The sequence below is a fragment of the Callithrix jacchus genome, chromosome 7 (genome assembly GCF_049354715.1).
Source record: "Callithrix jacchus isolate 240 chromosome 7, calJac240_pri, whole genome shotgun sequence".
Classification (NCBI taxonomy): Eukaryota; Metazoa; Chordata; class Mammalia; order Primates; family Cebidae; genus Callithrix; species Callithrix jacchus.
Genome location: NC_133508.1, coordinates 72,599,841 through 72,613,057, shown reverse-complemented (window position 1 = coordinate 72,613,057; position 13,217 = coordinate 72,599,841). Strand labels below are relative to the sequence as shown.

At 37.9% G+C, this 13,217-nt stretch overlaps 1 protein-coding gene across 8 annotated transcripts in view; it reads right to left on the bottom strand.

The window, feature by feature from the left end:
- The window catches only part of AGO3 (argonaute RISC catalytic component 3), a 133,209-nt gene that overhangs the window by 37,473 nt on the left and 82,519 nt on the right, over positions 1 to 13,217 (bottom strand). For all 8 annotated transcript variants that reach the window (XM_035250797.3, XM_002806988.6, XM_078331209.1 and 5 more), the window contains 6 exons: positions 12,637 to 12,771; positions 8,393 to 8,480; positions 8,126 to 8,273; positions 7,574 to 7,693; positions 3,781 to 3,903; positions 3,487 to 3,620 (listed from right to left, as the gene is read on the bottom strand). In XM_035250797.3, coding sequence (XP_035106688.1) covers positions 3,487 to 3,620; positions 3,781 to 3,903; positions 7,574 to 7,693; positions 8,126 to 8,273; positions 8,393 to 8,480; positions 12,637 to 12,771 — 748 coding nt within the window. The remainder of the gene's footprint in view (positions 1 to 3,486; positions 3,621 to 3,780; positions 3,904 to 7,573; positions 7,694 to 8,125; positions 8,274 to 8,392; positions 8,481 to 12,636; positions 12,772 to 13,217) is intronic.

Sequence of the window (13,217 nt, the reverse complement as noted above, 5' to 3'; positions counted from 1 at the left end):
AATGAAAAAATAAAATCAATGTTCCACTATCTTTGCATTTACATAAATGTTTATAAAAAGCATTTAAGACATTGTTTCTCACAGGTGGCTGAATATTGAAATCACCTAGATTAAAAAAAATACTAATCCCTATATAACCCCTACAATTCAGATTTAATTGGTATAAGTTAGAAAAGAAGAAATTTTTTTTTTTTTTGAGACAGAGTCTTACTCTTGTTGCCCAGGCTGGAGTGCAATGGTGCCATCTCGGCTCACCGCAACCTCCGCCTCCCGAGTTCAAGCAATTCTCCTGCCTCAGTCTCCTGGGTAGCTGGGATTACAGGCATGTACCACCACGCCTGGCCAATTTTTGTATTTGTAGTAGAGACGGGGTTTCTCCATGTTGGTCAGGTTGGTCTTGAACTCTTGACCTCAGGTGATCTGCCCGCCTTGTTCTCCCAAAGTGCTGGGATTACAGGTGTGAGCCACTGCGTCTGGCCAGAAAGGGAGGAATTTTTAAAGAAAATTATGGGAGGTCATTGTTTTGGGCTAAGCTCATGCACGAGGTCCCAACAGATCACACCAAACTAAAATGGAGTCACTCATGCTAAATATGAGATAATTAAATTGAAATATTAAAGAAACAGATAGATTCTATTTTGTCTTTCTTTTGAAAACATGAAATTTCAGCATGAGGAGGTCCCCTCTATTCTTACCCTTAGAAAAAAGTAACCTTAAATCCTTGTTCCCATTTTACAAAATCCATTGTTCTGCTATTTCCCAGTGGGATTTGAGACCAATAAGTAAATTTATGATGGTGACAGAGTGAAATCAATGCCAATCCGTAAAAAAACCCAAAAATTTGAGAAGTCGATTGAAGGGGATAACTGTTAAATTAAATTTTGTCTAAAGCTACCTCCTTACATCTTTTAAGTTCAGCCTAAAGGCTTCTCTGAACACAGTATACTGTAACCCAGGCCAGGTGCAGTGGCTCACGCCTATAATCCCAGCACTTTGGGAGGCCAAGGCAGGTGGATCACCTGAGATCAGGAGTTTGAAACCAGCCTGGTCAACACAGTGAAACCCTGTCTTGATTAAAAAGACAAAAATTAGCTGGGCATAGTGGTGCATGACTGTAGCTCCAGCTATTCCAGAGGCTAAGCAGGAGAACTGCTTGAACCTAAGAGGCGGAGGCTGTAGTGAGCCAAGATCACGACACTGCACTCCAGCCTGGGCTACAGAGTTAGACTCTGTCTCAAAACAAAAACAAACAAAACAAAAACCTGTAACCTAACTGGATGTGTAAATATGATATAAGCTACTTGAGTACCAGTAGTTGAGTTTCAGCCAACCAATTACAGCTAACCATTCAAAACATCTTCAAATAAGGCAAATGCCAAGCTGTAACCAATCCATCTGTTTGTGTGCTCCATTTCCATATTCTGTATGCCACTTTCCTTTTTCTGTCCATAAATCTTCTTTAGCCATGCATTGGCTGGAAGTCTCTCTGAACCTATTCTTGTTCCAGGGCCTGCCTGATTTGCAAATCATTCTTTGCTCAATTATAAACTCTGTTAAATTTAATCTGTCTGAAGTTTTTATTTTAACAGAAGATATTATTAGCTCTATTTTACAAAGGTGAACATTGAAGAATAACGAGGTTTAATAAATTATCCACAGTAATAAATCCAGATAGTGGCAAATCTGAAAATTAAACCTAAACTGTCATCAAAAGACAGTGATGCTGTTACTATCCTACAAAAAGTAGTTGTGATATTGTGAAATATAAAACATTTGTTCTTCATTCCCATTGTCTAGCAGACAACTCCTAAAATCCTTAGAAACTCCAAAGTGTGGTCTTTATGTATGCTAATGATTGCCTAATAGTTGGTAGCCTGTAGGTGGCTTCAGGATGGGGTCTGGTCACTGGAAAGTCAAGGCAGGATTACGGGGGTGGGCTTTCACCCCCATACCCCAAACTTCAAGCAGGTGAAAGGGGCTGAAGATTAAGTTGATAACTAATGGCCAACAGTTTAATGAATTAGGCCTATGTAATGAAGCGTTCATAAAATCCCAAAAGGATGGAGTTTGGAGAGCTTCTGGCCAGCTGAACACAGAGGTTTCCTGGAGGGTGGGTGTAGCCAGGGATGGCATGGAAGCTCCACATTCCCTTCCCATGCCTTTATCTACATCCTTTGTAATATCTTTTATAATAAAAAAGTAAACATAAGTAAGTGTTTTCCTGAGTTCTGTGAGTTGCTCTATCAGAGGAATCTACCCCAAAGAGGAGGTCACAGGAACCCCTGACCAGAGGCCTGGACTTGCTACTGGCATCTGAAGCAGAGTGCAGCCTTAAGAGATTGAGCCCTCAATCTGTGGAATCTGACGCTATCTCCAGGTGGATAGTGTAATAATTGAACTGGAGCCCACCCAGCTGGTATCCACTGCAGAGCTGATTGTTTGCTTGGTGTGTAGGGAAACCCTCCCCACATTTAGTCACAAGAGTCTTCTGTGTTGATTGCTATGGTGTGAGATCCAAGAAAAAATGTGGTTTGAGCTTGTGTTTTTTCCATTCACAGTAGTCTGTAAGGACATCTAGTAGAATGAATCAAGGAATTTACTATGATTAACAAATTTTTCATCAAACTATTGAGAGGAAACTTTTTCTTTCTTTTATTTAGTTATTTTTGAGATGGAGTCTCACTGTGTCTCCAGGCTGGAGTGCAGTGGCCCATCTCGGCTCACTGGAACCTCCGCCTCCTGTGTTCAAGTGATTCTCCTGCCTCAGCCTAGTGAGTCGCTGGGACTAAAGGCATGTGCCACCATGCCCAGGTAATTTTTGTATTTTTAGTAGAGATGAAGTTTCACCATGTTGGCCAGGATGGTCTTGATCTCCTGATCTTGTGATCTCTCTGCCTCGGCCTCCCAAAGTGCTGGGATTTACAGGTGTGAGTAATTGCACCCAGCTGAGAAGAAACATTTTTGTTTTGTTTTCTTTTTTTTCTTCAATCCTGCTCCTTCTCGATTTAAAAAAAAAAAAAACTTTTTTTTTTTTTTTTTTTTTTGAGAAGAAACATTTTTAAAAGTTCAGTGATTAGGCCAGGAGTGGTAGCTCAATCCTGTAATCCCAGCACTTTGAGAGGCCAAGGCAGGGGGTCACCTGAGGCCAGGAGTTTGAGACCAGCCTGGCCAACATGGTGAAACCCCGTCTCTACTAAAAATACAAAATTAGCTGGGCGTGGTGACACATGCCTGTAATCCTAGCTACTTGGAGGCTGAGGCAGGAGAATTACTTGAACCCGGGAGGTGGAGGCTACAGTGAGCTGGGATCACACCACTGCACTCCAGCATGGGCAACAGAGTGAGACTCTCATCTCTGGGAAAAAAAAAAAATGTTCAGTGATTAAATATACTCCATATTCAGGCAACATTTGTCGGAACATTAGATGAGTAATTTAAAGTCTAAACACAAAAAAGTCCCAGAGCGAAGGTAATGACATGCCTTACTTCAATATTTCTTCTCTGCACTGCCTCTGTGTGGCAAAACAAGCGATAGCCCACATTTTGATTTCAACTCCTGTGTGGAACTGTTTCCCTCGCATGTCCCATACTCCGTGGCTCGGTGTTGCAACGGTCCGATTCTATAGGAGGAGAAAAAAATAACATGGTGAAAAAGAACAAAAATTTTCAATAAATGGAAAGTAAAAATTTCACATCGCTGAATTGAAATATTTCTGACATGCCTTTTTCTCCATAGTTACAAACTATGTGTATGATTAAAACATTAACACAAGGCTTTACCCGTCCTCCATACTGGAGCATAGGTGCTGGAAGTACACGTCCAGTTACATGAGCCATTTCATCCCGAACTTTAAATTGAAACTCCTGGACAAATGGATCCGTTTCATAATTTGCACTTCTTACCTAACAATAGAAAAAGTTTGTAGTTACTCTCAAAATTCCCCCAAATCCCCTACTTTAATGCATTAGAACCCTCTTTTTTTCTTCACTATATCAACAATATGTTTTCCAACAGGTCTGATCAACAGTGCTCTAACTACAGAATAGATAATCTTAACCTGGGGACCATGGGTCATGAACAGGCTATAGAAATTCCTGGTAATTTATACAAAATATATATGTATGCATTAGGTTGAATAATACATTTTGATCTGGCATAGTAGTTCAGGCCTGTGATCTCAGCACTTTGGGAGGCCAAGTTGGAGGACTGCCTGAGCCCAGGAGCTTGAAACGAGCCTGGGCAACATAGTGAAACCCTGTCTTTACAAAAAATTAAAAAATTAGCCACCATGGTGGCTCATATGTCTGTAATTCCAGCACTTTAAGAAGCTGAGGCAGGAGAATCTCTTGAGCTCAGGAGCTCAAGACCAATCTGGGCAACAAAGTAAGACCTCATTTCTACAAAAAATAAAAAAAAATAGCCAGGTGTGGTACCATGTGCCTGTGGTCCCAGCTATTTGGGAGCCTGAGGTGAGAGAACTGCTTGAGCCTGGAAGTTCAAGGCTGCAGTGGGCTGTGACTGCACCACTGTACTCCAGCATGGCAGTCAGAGCAAGACCCAGTCTCAAAAGAAAAAAAAATCCATGAAAATGATAATCTAACTTTATCTTTTTTTATTTTTTTATTTCTATTTTCTTTTTTTTCCCCCCATGCAGGGCATATCTTTCTTTATTTTTTAAAGAGATGGAGTCTTGCTATGTTATTTAGGCTGGCTTTGAACTCCTGGGCTCAAGCCATCTTCCTCTCTCAGCCTCCTGGCTAGCTGAGAATAAATGCATGCACCACTATGTACTATCCAGCTGAAAATGGTAATTTTGTATGATTGAACCTAATATTTTTTCAGATGGAGAAAGAAATATCTCAACTAAAAAGAGGTTAAGAACGTCTGATTATAGAGAATCTAGATACATTCTATTCAAATTTATTTTTGTGTAGAGTTTGATAGGAAATATTAAAAATCCTAAGGCTTCTTTCTTAATTATTTGATTTATAATTTATATAAAATTTACTTCCCTGTTTTCAGAAAAATAGTGCCATATTATAAAATTTATTTAATGGAACACACTTGAGACAGATAAGAAGGCCAGTATGAGTTACAGGTTGTAATTTTTATATGTTTCCATACATATAATTAAAGATAAAGAACTTAATGTAATTCAGTGTTGGATGCCACCAAAATTCATGCTTGTATATTCTGATTCTAGAGTGTCTACTCTTAATTACTACATGATCTTTCCAGATGCTATAAATATAATAATATGATAACAGTAACAGTAAGAAAGTGGAGAAGCTAGACTTCGAACCCATGGTTGTTACACTCCAAAGTCTGTTTTATTTTTTTAAAATACACTATGATACTTTCTGAACAGTTAAGCTGTATAACAAATGAGAACAGTTAGTTATTCAGACTTTTATAGAGAAAGTAAGAGGTCATAGTTTCTGGAAGATTTTGGGAAAGCTTTTAAAATCTTACAGTAGAATAAGAGAAAAATCCAGGATGAGAACCAGCCTATATTTTCCTAATTAAATATGATATAATAACTTTCACTGACTCTTTACAAAAGAGTCAATAAGGAAAAAAAAGTCAGGTGCCTCAGCCACCTGACTTGCTGGGATTACAGACGCATGCCACCATGCCCTGCTACTTTTTGTATTTTTTAGCAGAGATGGCATTTCACCATGTTTCCCAGGCTGGTTCCAAACTCCTGGCCTCAGGTGAACCACCCACCTTGGCCTCCCAAACTGCTGGGATTACAGAGGTGAGCAACTGAACCCAGTCAATCTTCCATTTCTTTATTCAGTAATTTCTTTTTCTGTAATTGGCTTACCAAATAAGAGAGCCAGTTTTTAGCCAAAGATTAAATTACTAAGGTTAAAAAATAAATAAAAATAAATTGGTTGGGCATGGTGGCTCACGCCTGTAATCCCAGCATTTTGGGAGGCTGAGGCAGGTGGATCACGAGGTCAGGAGTGGAAGACCAGCCTGGACAACATGATGAAACCTCATCTCTACTAAAAATACAAAAATTAGCTGGGCATTGTGGTGGGTACCTGTAATCCCAGCTACTTGGGAGGCTGAGGCAGAGAACTGCTTGAACGCAGGAGGCAGAGGTTACAGTCCAGCCTGGGTGACAGAGTGAGACTTCATCTCAAAAAAAAAAAATAATAATAATAAATAAATAAAAATTAATTAAAAGAGCCAGTTTTGCACCCCCATTTTCAATAATCTTTAAAATTGCTTTTTGGAAGTGTTATTATGTTGTTTTGGGAAATATTAATATTCCAGATCTTTTTTCTCTTCACTTGGGCAGTTAAAATGGCATTCAAGAACAGAGCCAGATAAGATTCAGATACCTTTTTATCTTGAGTTTTGCCTTATTCTATGAGTTTTATAAAGTAGTATTGGTAACTCCTTCCTTCCCCTCATTTAGAACAATGAGACAGCATAGAGACCTGACATGGTTAAAACTGTCTTCTGTTTATTTTCTTTCTTTCTTTTCTTGTCTTTTTTTTTTTTTTTTTTTTTTTGAGACAGAGTCTCACTTTGTTGTCCAGGCTGGAGTGCAGTGATGCAATCTGAGCTCACTGCAGCCTTTGCCTCCCAGGTTCAAGTGATTCTTGTGCCTCAGCCACCTGACTTGCTGGGATTACAGATGCATGCCACCATGCCCTGCTACTTTTTGTATTTTTTAGCAGAGATGGCATTTCACCATGTTTCCCAGGCTGGTTCCAAACTCCTGGCCTCAGGTGAACCACCCACCTTGGCCTCCCAAACTGCTGGGATTACAGAGGTGAGCCACTGAACCCAGTCAATCTTCCATTTCTTTATTCAGACTGTACAGCTGCCACTCTGATACTGGGGACTAAGCAATCTTGGACTGAGTACTAAGAATTTTAGTATTGCTAGTCATAATTCCTTGATTTTTCCTCCTATCTCCTACCTCTTTCACGTGGAGGTTCCAGTTTACTAAATTGAAACATTTCTTCTGAGAGGATCCCCTGGATCCACTTAAAATGCTCAGGGTTGGCCAGATGCAGTGGCTCACGCTGGTAATCCCATCACTTTGGGAGGCTGTGGCAGGTGGATCACCTGAGGTCAGGAGTTTGAGACCAGCCCAACAAACATGGAGAAACCCTGTCGCTGCTAAAAATAAAAAAATTAGCTGGGCATGGTGGCGCATGTCTGTAATCCCAGCTACTAGGGAGGCTGAGGCAGGAGAATTGCTTGAACCCAGGAGGCGGAGGTTGCAGTGAGCTGAGATCACGCCATTGCACTCCAGCCTGGGCAACAAGTGTGAAACTCTGTCTCAAAAAACAAAACAAAAAACCACCCCTCCAAAAAGAAACAAAACAAACAAACAAAAAACCCTCAGAGTTAAATGAGAAGCACCTGACCCTTCTTATATAGCCCACCAAGGCTTGTATCCAGAACATTAGATTACTTCCATGATCCTTTTAATTCTGATAGTCCATGAAATGGTAATAAGGTACGGGTTGATAAGGACATGGTTCTCTAGTATTATAGTTCACCCTAATATGTTTTAAATTCCCATTTCTAAGGTTAAATACTAACCAATCTGCTAATTTCCTCTTGTCTATCTGGCGCAGATCTTGCTGTTGCCTTGATCATAGTGGAAGTCTGATTGTCTGTTAGCTTCTTGATACATCGTTGCCCTGCCACAATATTGCAGACCTACAAATGGAAAAAAGTTTTGTACTAAATGTATGTATCTTCTTTTTTTTCAGTTCTTCCTTAGTGCCAATTAAATGTAAAATAAAAATTTTAAATCAACTTCATTAAATCACTTATTTTCAATATGTTAAGTAAAAAAGTAGTAAACAAGACTGCTCTACTGCATGATTATAATTAAGTAAAATGTACACCAGATAAAGACTAGAAGAAGTAGAGTATACCAAAATGTTAATATTTGTTATACTAGAGTGGTAGGATTACGGATGAACTTGTTTCATGTTATTTCATTAAAAACAATTTAGAATGAATTAAAACTTATCAACAGTTCATATTCCGAAATGAATGTTCCAATATGAAGTAAGTTATCGGGCATAAAAGACCCAAAAAGGATGATGAACAATAGGGTATTAATTAGCAGCGTGAAGGTATTACTTCTAGTGGCAGGTAGGTATGTTTCTGCTCCTGCCCAACTTGCAGACAAGGAAGGTGTGGGTACTTCAGCTGAAGAGTATACTTTTCTCTGAAATACTGCGCTACTGTTCTCTCCACAGTTTGGCCATTTTCTAACTGTAAAGGAAAGCTGAGAAAAAAAAAGCACATATGAACACTTCTTTCCCATTATGAGCCAGAAAAACTCCCAACCCCAGTAACTAGAGCAAGCTGTCTCACACCATCACTGCTCTGACAAACTTTTCTTACGTTTGATGACTGGCAGGCCTCCTTGTTACATTACAAACACGGTATTTTCGTCTCATTGTTCCACAATGAGTCACTTCAACCTTCAAACCTGTTCCCAACAAGAAAAACGGATGTTACAGAACTGTCACATGTAAAATATTTATACTTACAAAGCCTGTTCATTACTATAAACACTCAATTCTGAAGAGACAAAAAAATTCTGTGATACAGGCAATATGATATGAACACCAGATTTTACATATAACATTGCTAATAATAGTCACATTCATGACAGACCTAATGCCAAACCCTACCCTATCAAGCTCCACACATTACAAAATAAAATAAAACTTACAAAGCCCATAGATACAGGGCCAGAGTCCTCCATTAATTAAAAAACCTGTTTATGATAAATTCAGGTACTTATGCTGGAAGAGGGAAGGAGGAATGAAAGAGGAGTTCCAATAATTCTCAAGGTATTCCATAATTTCAAATTATGTGATATTTATCTAGCCCAGTCATCACATACTGATTGAAGATCAGAATTTCATAAAGCTCAAGAAAGAAGCCTTTTAAAGATTTATAAAGCAGGAGAAAAAAATGCCAGGCCTTTTTAACAGAAGTGACAATTTTATAGAAGTATAATACAGTGACACAGCTCTTTTCTAATACTGTTAAAAATCAAATGCAACCAAAATCATTCCTAAAGTAGGTGATCCCTACCCCTTTATGGAGTCAGACCCCTTTGAGAATATGATGTAAGCAATAAACTCTCAGCAAAGCACATACACACAATTTAGCATGTGATTTTAGGAGTTCTCAGAGCCCTGCAGTCCATCTGTGGACCTTAAGGATTCAAGGATCCCAGGCCTGCTCTAGAATGTAAAGAAACGGGCTTTAAGCCATTTTGAAGAAAATTCTTTGAGATGAATTTTCTGAAGCAGTGCCGTCAAAGAGAATTTTCTTGAGATGATGGAATGTCCTACATCTATGCTAATATGGTCATCACTAATCACGTTACTAAGCATAGGAAATGTAGCTGGTGCACCTAAGAAACTGAAAATTTATTTATTTATTTACTTTCTGAGACGGAGTCTCACTCTGTTACCAGGCTGGAGTGCAGTGGTACAATCTCAGCTCACTGCAACCTCTGCCTCCCAGGTTCAAGTGATTCTTCTGCCTCAGCCTCCCGAGTAGCTGGGATTACAGCTGCCCATCATCACGCTGGCCAGGCTGGTCCAGAACTCCTGACCTCAGGTGATCCACTCACCTCGGCCTCCCAAAGTGCTGGGATTACAGGCATGAGCTATCGTGTCTGCTCTTAATTTTAATTAATTTAACTGCATGTGGTTAGTGGCTACTGCACTGACTAGTGCAATATTGGCTCTACCTAGAGAAGAGTTAACAGGTACAGAGAGGTCACAGATAAGCAACTCCTTTCTAAGTCTGGCCTAGACTCCAAAGGATAAAGTCCAAAATGGAGTAGATGAAGGACAACTTTTAGTTCCCTGATAATATTTATGGTTATTACTCTTTGCCATATTTCTCTTTTATACTTGTGATTCCTATACTGCAGTGGTTCTTAGTCAGAGACCAATCTATAACCCAAGGGACATTTGGCAATGTCTGGAGACATTTTTGATTGGAATGACTGGGGATGCTACAGGTTTCTGTTGAGTAGAGGCCAGGGATAGTGGGAAACATCCTGTAACGCACAGAACAGCCCTACCCCCAATCCCAACAAAGAATTATCCAGCCCAAAATGTCAATACTGCTAAGGTTGAGAATGGCTGCTATGGTAAAATTTATTTTCTTATCTAACTGCTAATTGCAATTAGGTAAGAAAATTAGTACCAAACACAAAGCTCAATCCTATAAATGATATTTTCTTCTGACAGATCAGAGCAAATTAAGATGTTAAATGGACATGGTATACATCCCTGTACCAGACTGTTATGGGTTTGCTTTTCTTTGGAAGTGTTCCTCCTTGAATCAGTGAGTAGTAGTTTTTCATTAAAACTACCTTTATAAAACAAAAGTATCAGATCAGTTAGAGAATTACTATGTGTTTGCATTATAAAGGAGACTAGAAAATAAAATACTATCAAGGGAGGACCTTTAAAGAAGGAAACACTAATATGAAGTAAACAAGATGTAAAAATATGTTCAGGGGAGAACACAACAGAAAAGTCTAAAGCAAATTTCTGTTGTTTGTACACTTAGCAATTTATTTTCAAGTCTTCCCTTGAATTAAAAAAATGTTAATAAGGTTCTCCAAGCCTATATACAAAATAAGCTTTTACTAAAAATAAATTGGCACTTTTATATACATATGGTACTTTTACCATACATTTTCCCTAATATTTCTGCTGTTTAACTACCAAGAATTATTGGATAAAGAAACCACCCCAAAGTTACTATTTAATATTTAGGTACAAGTTCAACTGGAATAAGATGAATATACTAAGAAAACCTATTCTTTATAGCACACTTTGTGTCAATATTTAACAGTTAGCATCAAATTCTTCATACCAGCTAAAAATTAAACCCATAGATACAGAACACAAAACTCTTATTCTCTTGGGTTACTGTAGTAGGAATACATGATGTACTTTAAAGAGCCTTCTTTGAAAAAAAAGCCCTACCGTACTTGGAAAGAAATGGAGAAAAAAAATAATCAGTTTGTCAATTGGATCCAACCCAGATTTTTCCACCCCCAAACTAGGATCATAAGTACCTAAGAATCAGTCCAAAATCTAGGGGCTAGCAAAAGCTGAAATTTTAAAAAAGTGGACTAGATAATTCTCTGCCCAGGTCCCTCCCCAAACCCTCCAACCAACCAAAAAAAACACTTTTGGCTTTAATAAATATTTAACCTATAAACTTGGCTTTACCTTCACTATAACATCAACTTTATTATGCTTTCTAGTCATTTTTTCAGTCATTTCTTTGGGCCCCTGAGCAGTTGAAGTTAAGATCGAGTCCATGCTCTTCGGGCAGCAGTTGAATCCTTGTTCTGTACATCTTGTATTTTCTGTGATAGAGTGGTGATATGAGTTGATTGCATAGTTACCGCAAAGTAATGTATGTGACTTCATGATATCAGAGGTGGTAACTAAGCAGCAACTCCACTGGAAACCATGGCATTTAGATGATCACATATTAACGGGAGGTAATGCACTACCTTCTGATAATGCTAGCTGTGCATTTAATACAGATTATGAAAGGACAATGGTATCACTGCAAAACAGCTACATAAACAGTTTCTTTTTTTGGCATTTAAATAACTTGAGATAAAAGGATGCTTATTGTTGAAGCAGCGTGCATCTTCCTTTTAATGTTTTATTACAATGACTACCTCCTGGTTACTGAAGGCAAAGAATGAATGATTACTGGAGCAAGTAGGATGTATTAAACTACTCTAATTGATCTGGGGGAACTGAAAGATGTTAGGTGAACAAACTTAAATGCTTCATTCAAACCACAAGCTGAAAATTATCTTCAATAAATAGGTAAAATCTTAAAATAAAAACAACATAATTATTTCTGGCTATTTAAGATCTAACAAAATAAACAGAATTTATCCTACTCATGCTGATTAGAGAGTATCACACTAAGTACATATAAAATATAGATTTCAGAATGCTATTCTTTTTTCTTTTTATTTTTGGGCAGCCATATAGAATGAATTTATTTGAGTTAAAGTACATATGATGCAACAACACCGTACAAATTTAGCTACTAAGTATAACAGACGAGATCAACAGTCAACTCTATAATTTACACTAAATAACTATAATTCTGTAACAACACATGAAACAGGCTAGCCCTTTATTCATACATTTTCAAAGTACTAAAATAAAACAACTCTCATTTCAGAAAAATAAGGAAGTCATTATATTAGAATATGTTCTAAGAATTCTAGTCCTAAAGTAACAAATATTTTTGGAATAAGTTTCCTACTTTTAACAATATTATTAAAGCATTTTCCCATGAGATATTCTTATCCCTTCAGCTACTGAGGGAAAGTGTTAACGAAAAATTAGCTGGTAGTGATACTAATTCCATTACTTTGCATTTCTTTCAAATACTACCTAAGATGTTACAGTAATGGATTTAATGTAATATTTTATTTTATAATTGATGTATATTTTTACTGGTGATGTTACATAAACAGATTTTACTTAAACAAAATACATTTAAATAAAAGGTTGTTATATCCATGCATTTTCTAGTTAAGTTGTGCTAAATGCTAGTTAATTCACCTTTTATCTCTTTGGTGAATTTTACCCGATGAGAATCAGTCAGAGGTCTTGGTTGCTCATCAATATTATGAATATCAAGAACTTCACACATGAACTGAATTACAGGTTGTGCTTTGTAGAAGGCAGTAGCAGAAACTAAGGAGAAAAACACAAATAATACAAATTAATGTTTCCCTAAAAAATTCAGAAACTTCATCTTAGGCTCCCTAATAACCACCTATACAGTTAAAATGATCCCTTATGCACATTTATTTACATACAAATTTCCAAAATTAGGCAGTTTTTATTTGGCCTCTGAGGCACACAGCCAAATACTCCAGTTTTTATAATCTATCTCTTTCATCATGAGTAACTGATTCATTCCATTCTCTATAGAGAAGTGTTCTGTGTGAGACAAGGCTTGTAAGAGACAAAGAAGGCCAGAGCCCCTTGGTAGATGAGATAGTTAGGTATTACTTCTTTTTTTTTTTTTGAGACAGAGTCTTACTCTGCCACCCAGGCTGGAGTGCAGTGGTGCCATCTCAGCTCACTGCAACCTCTGCCTCCTGGGTTCAAGTGATTCTCCTGCCTCAGTACCCTGA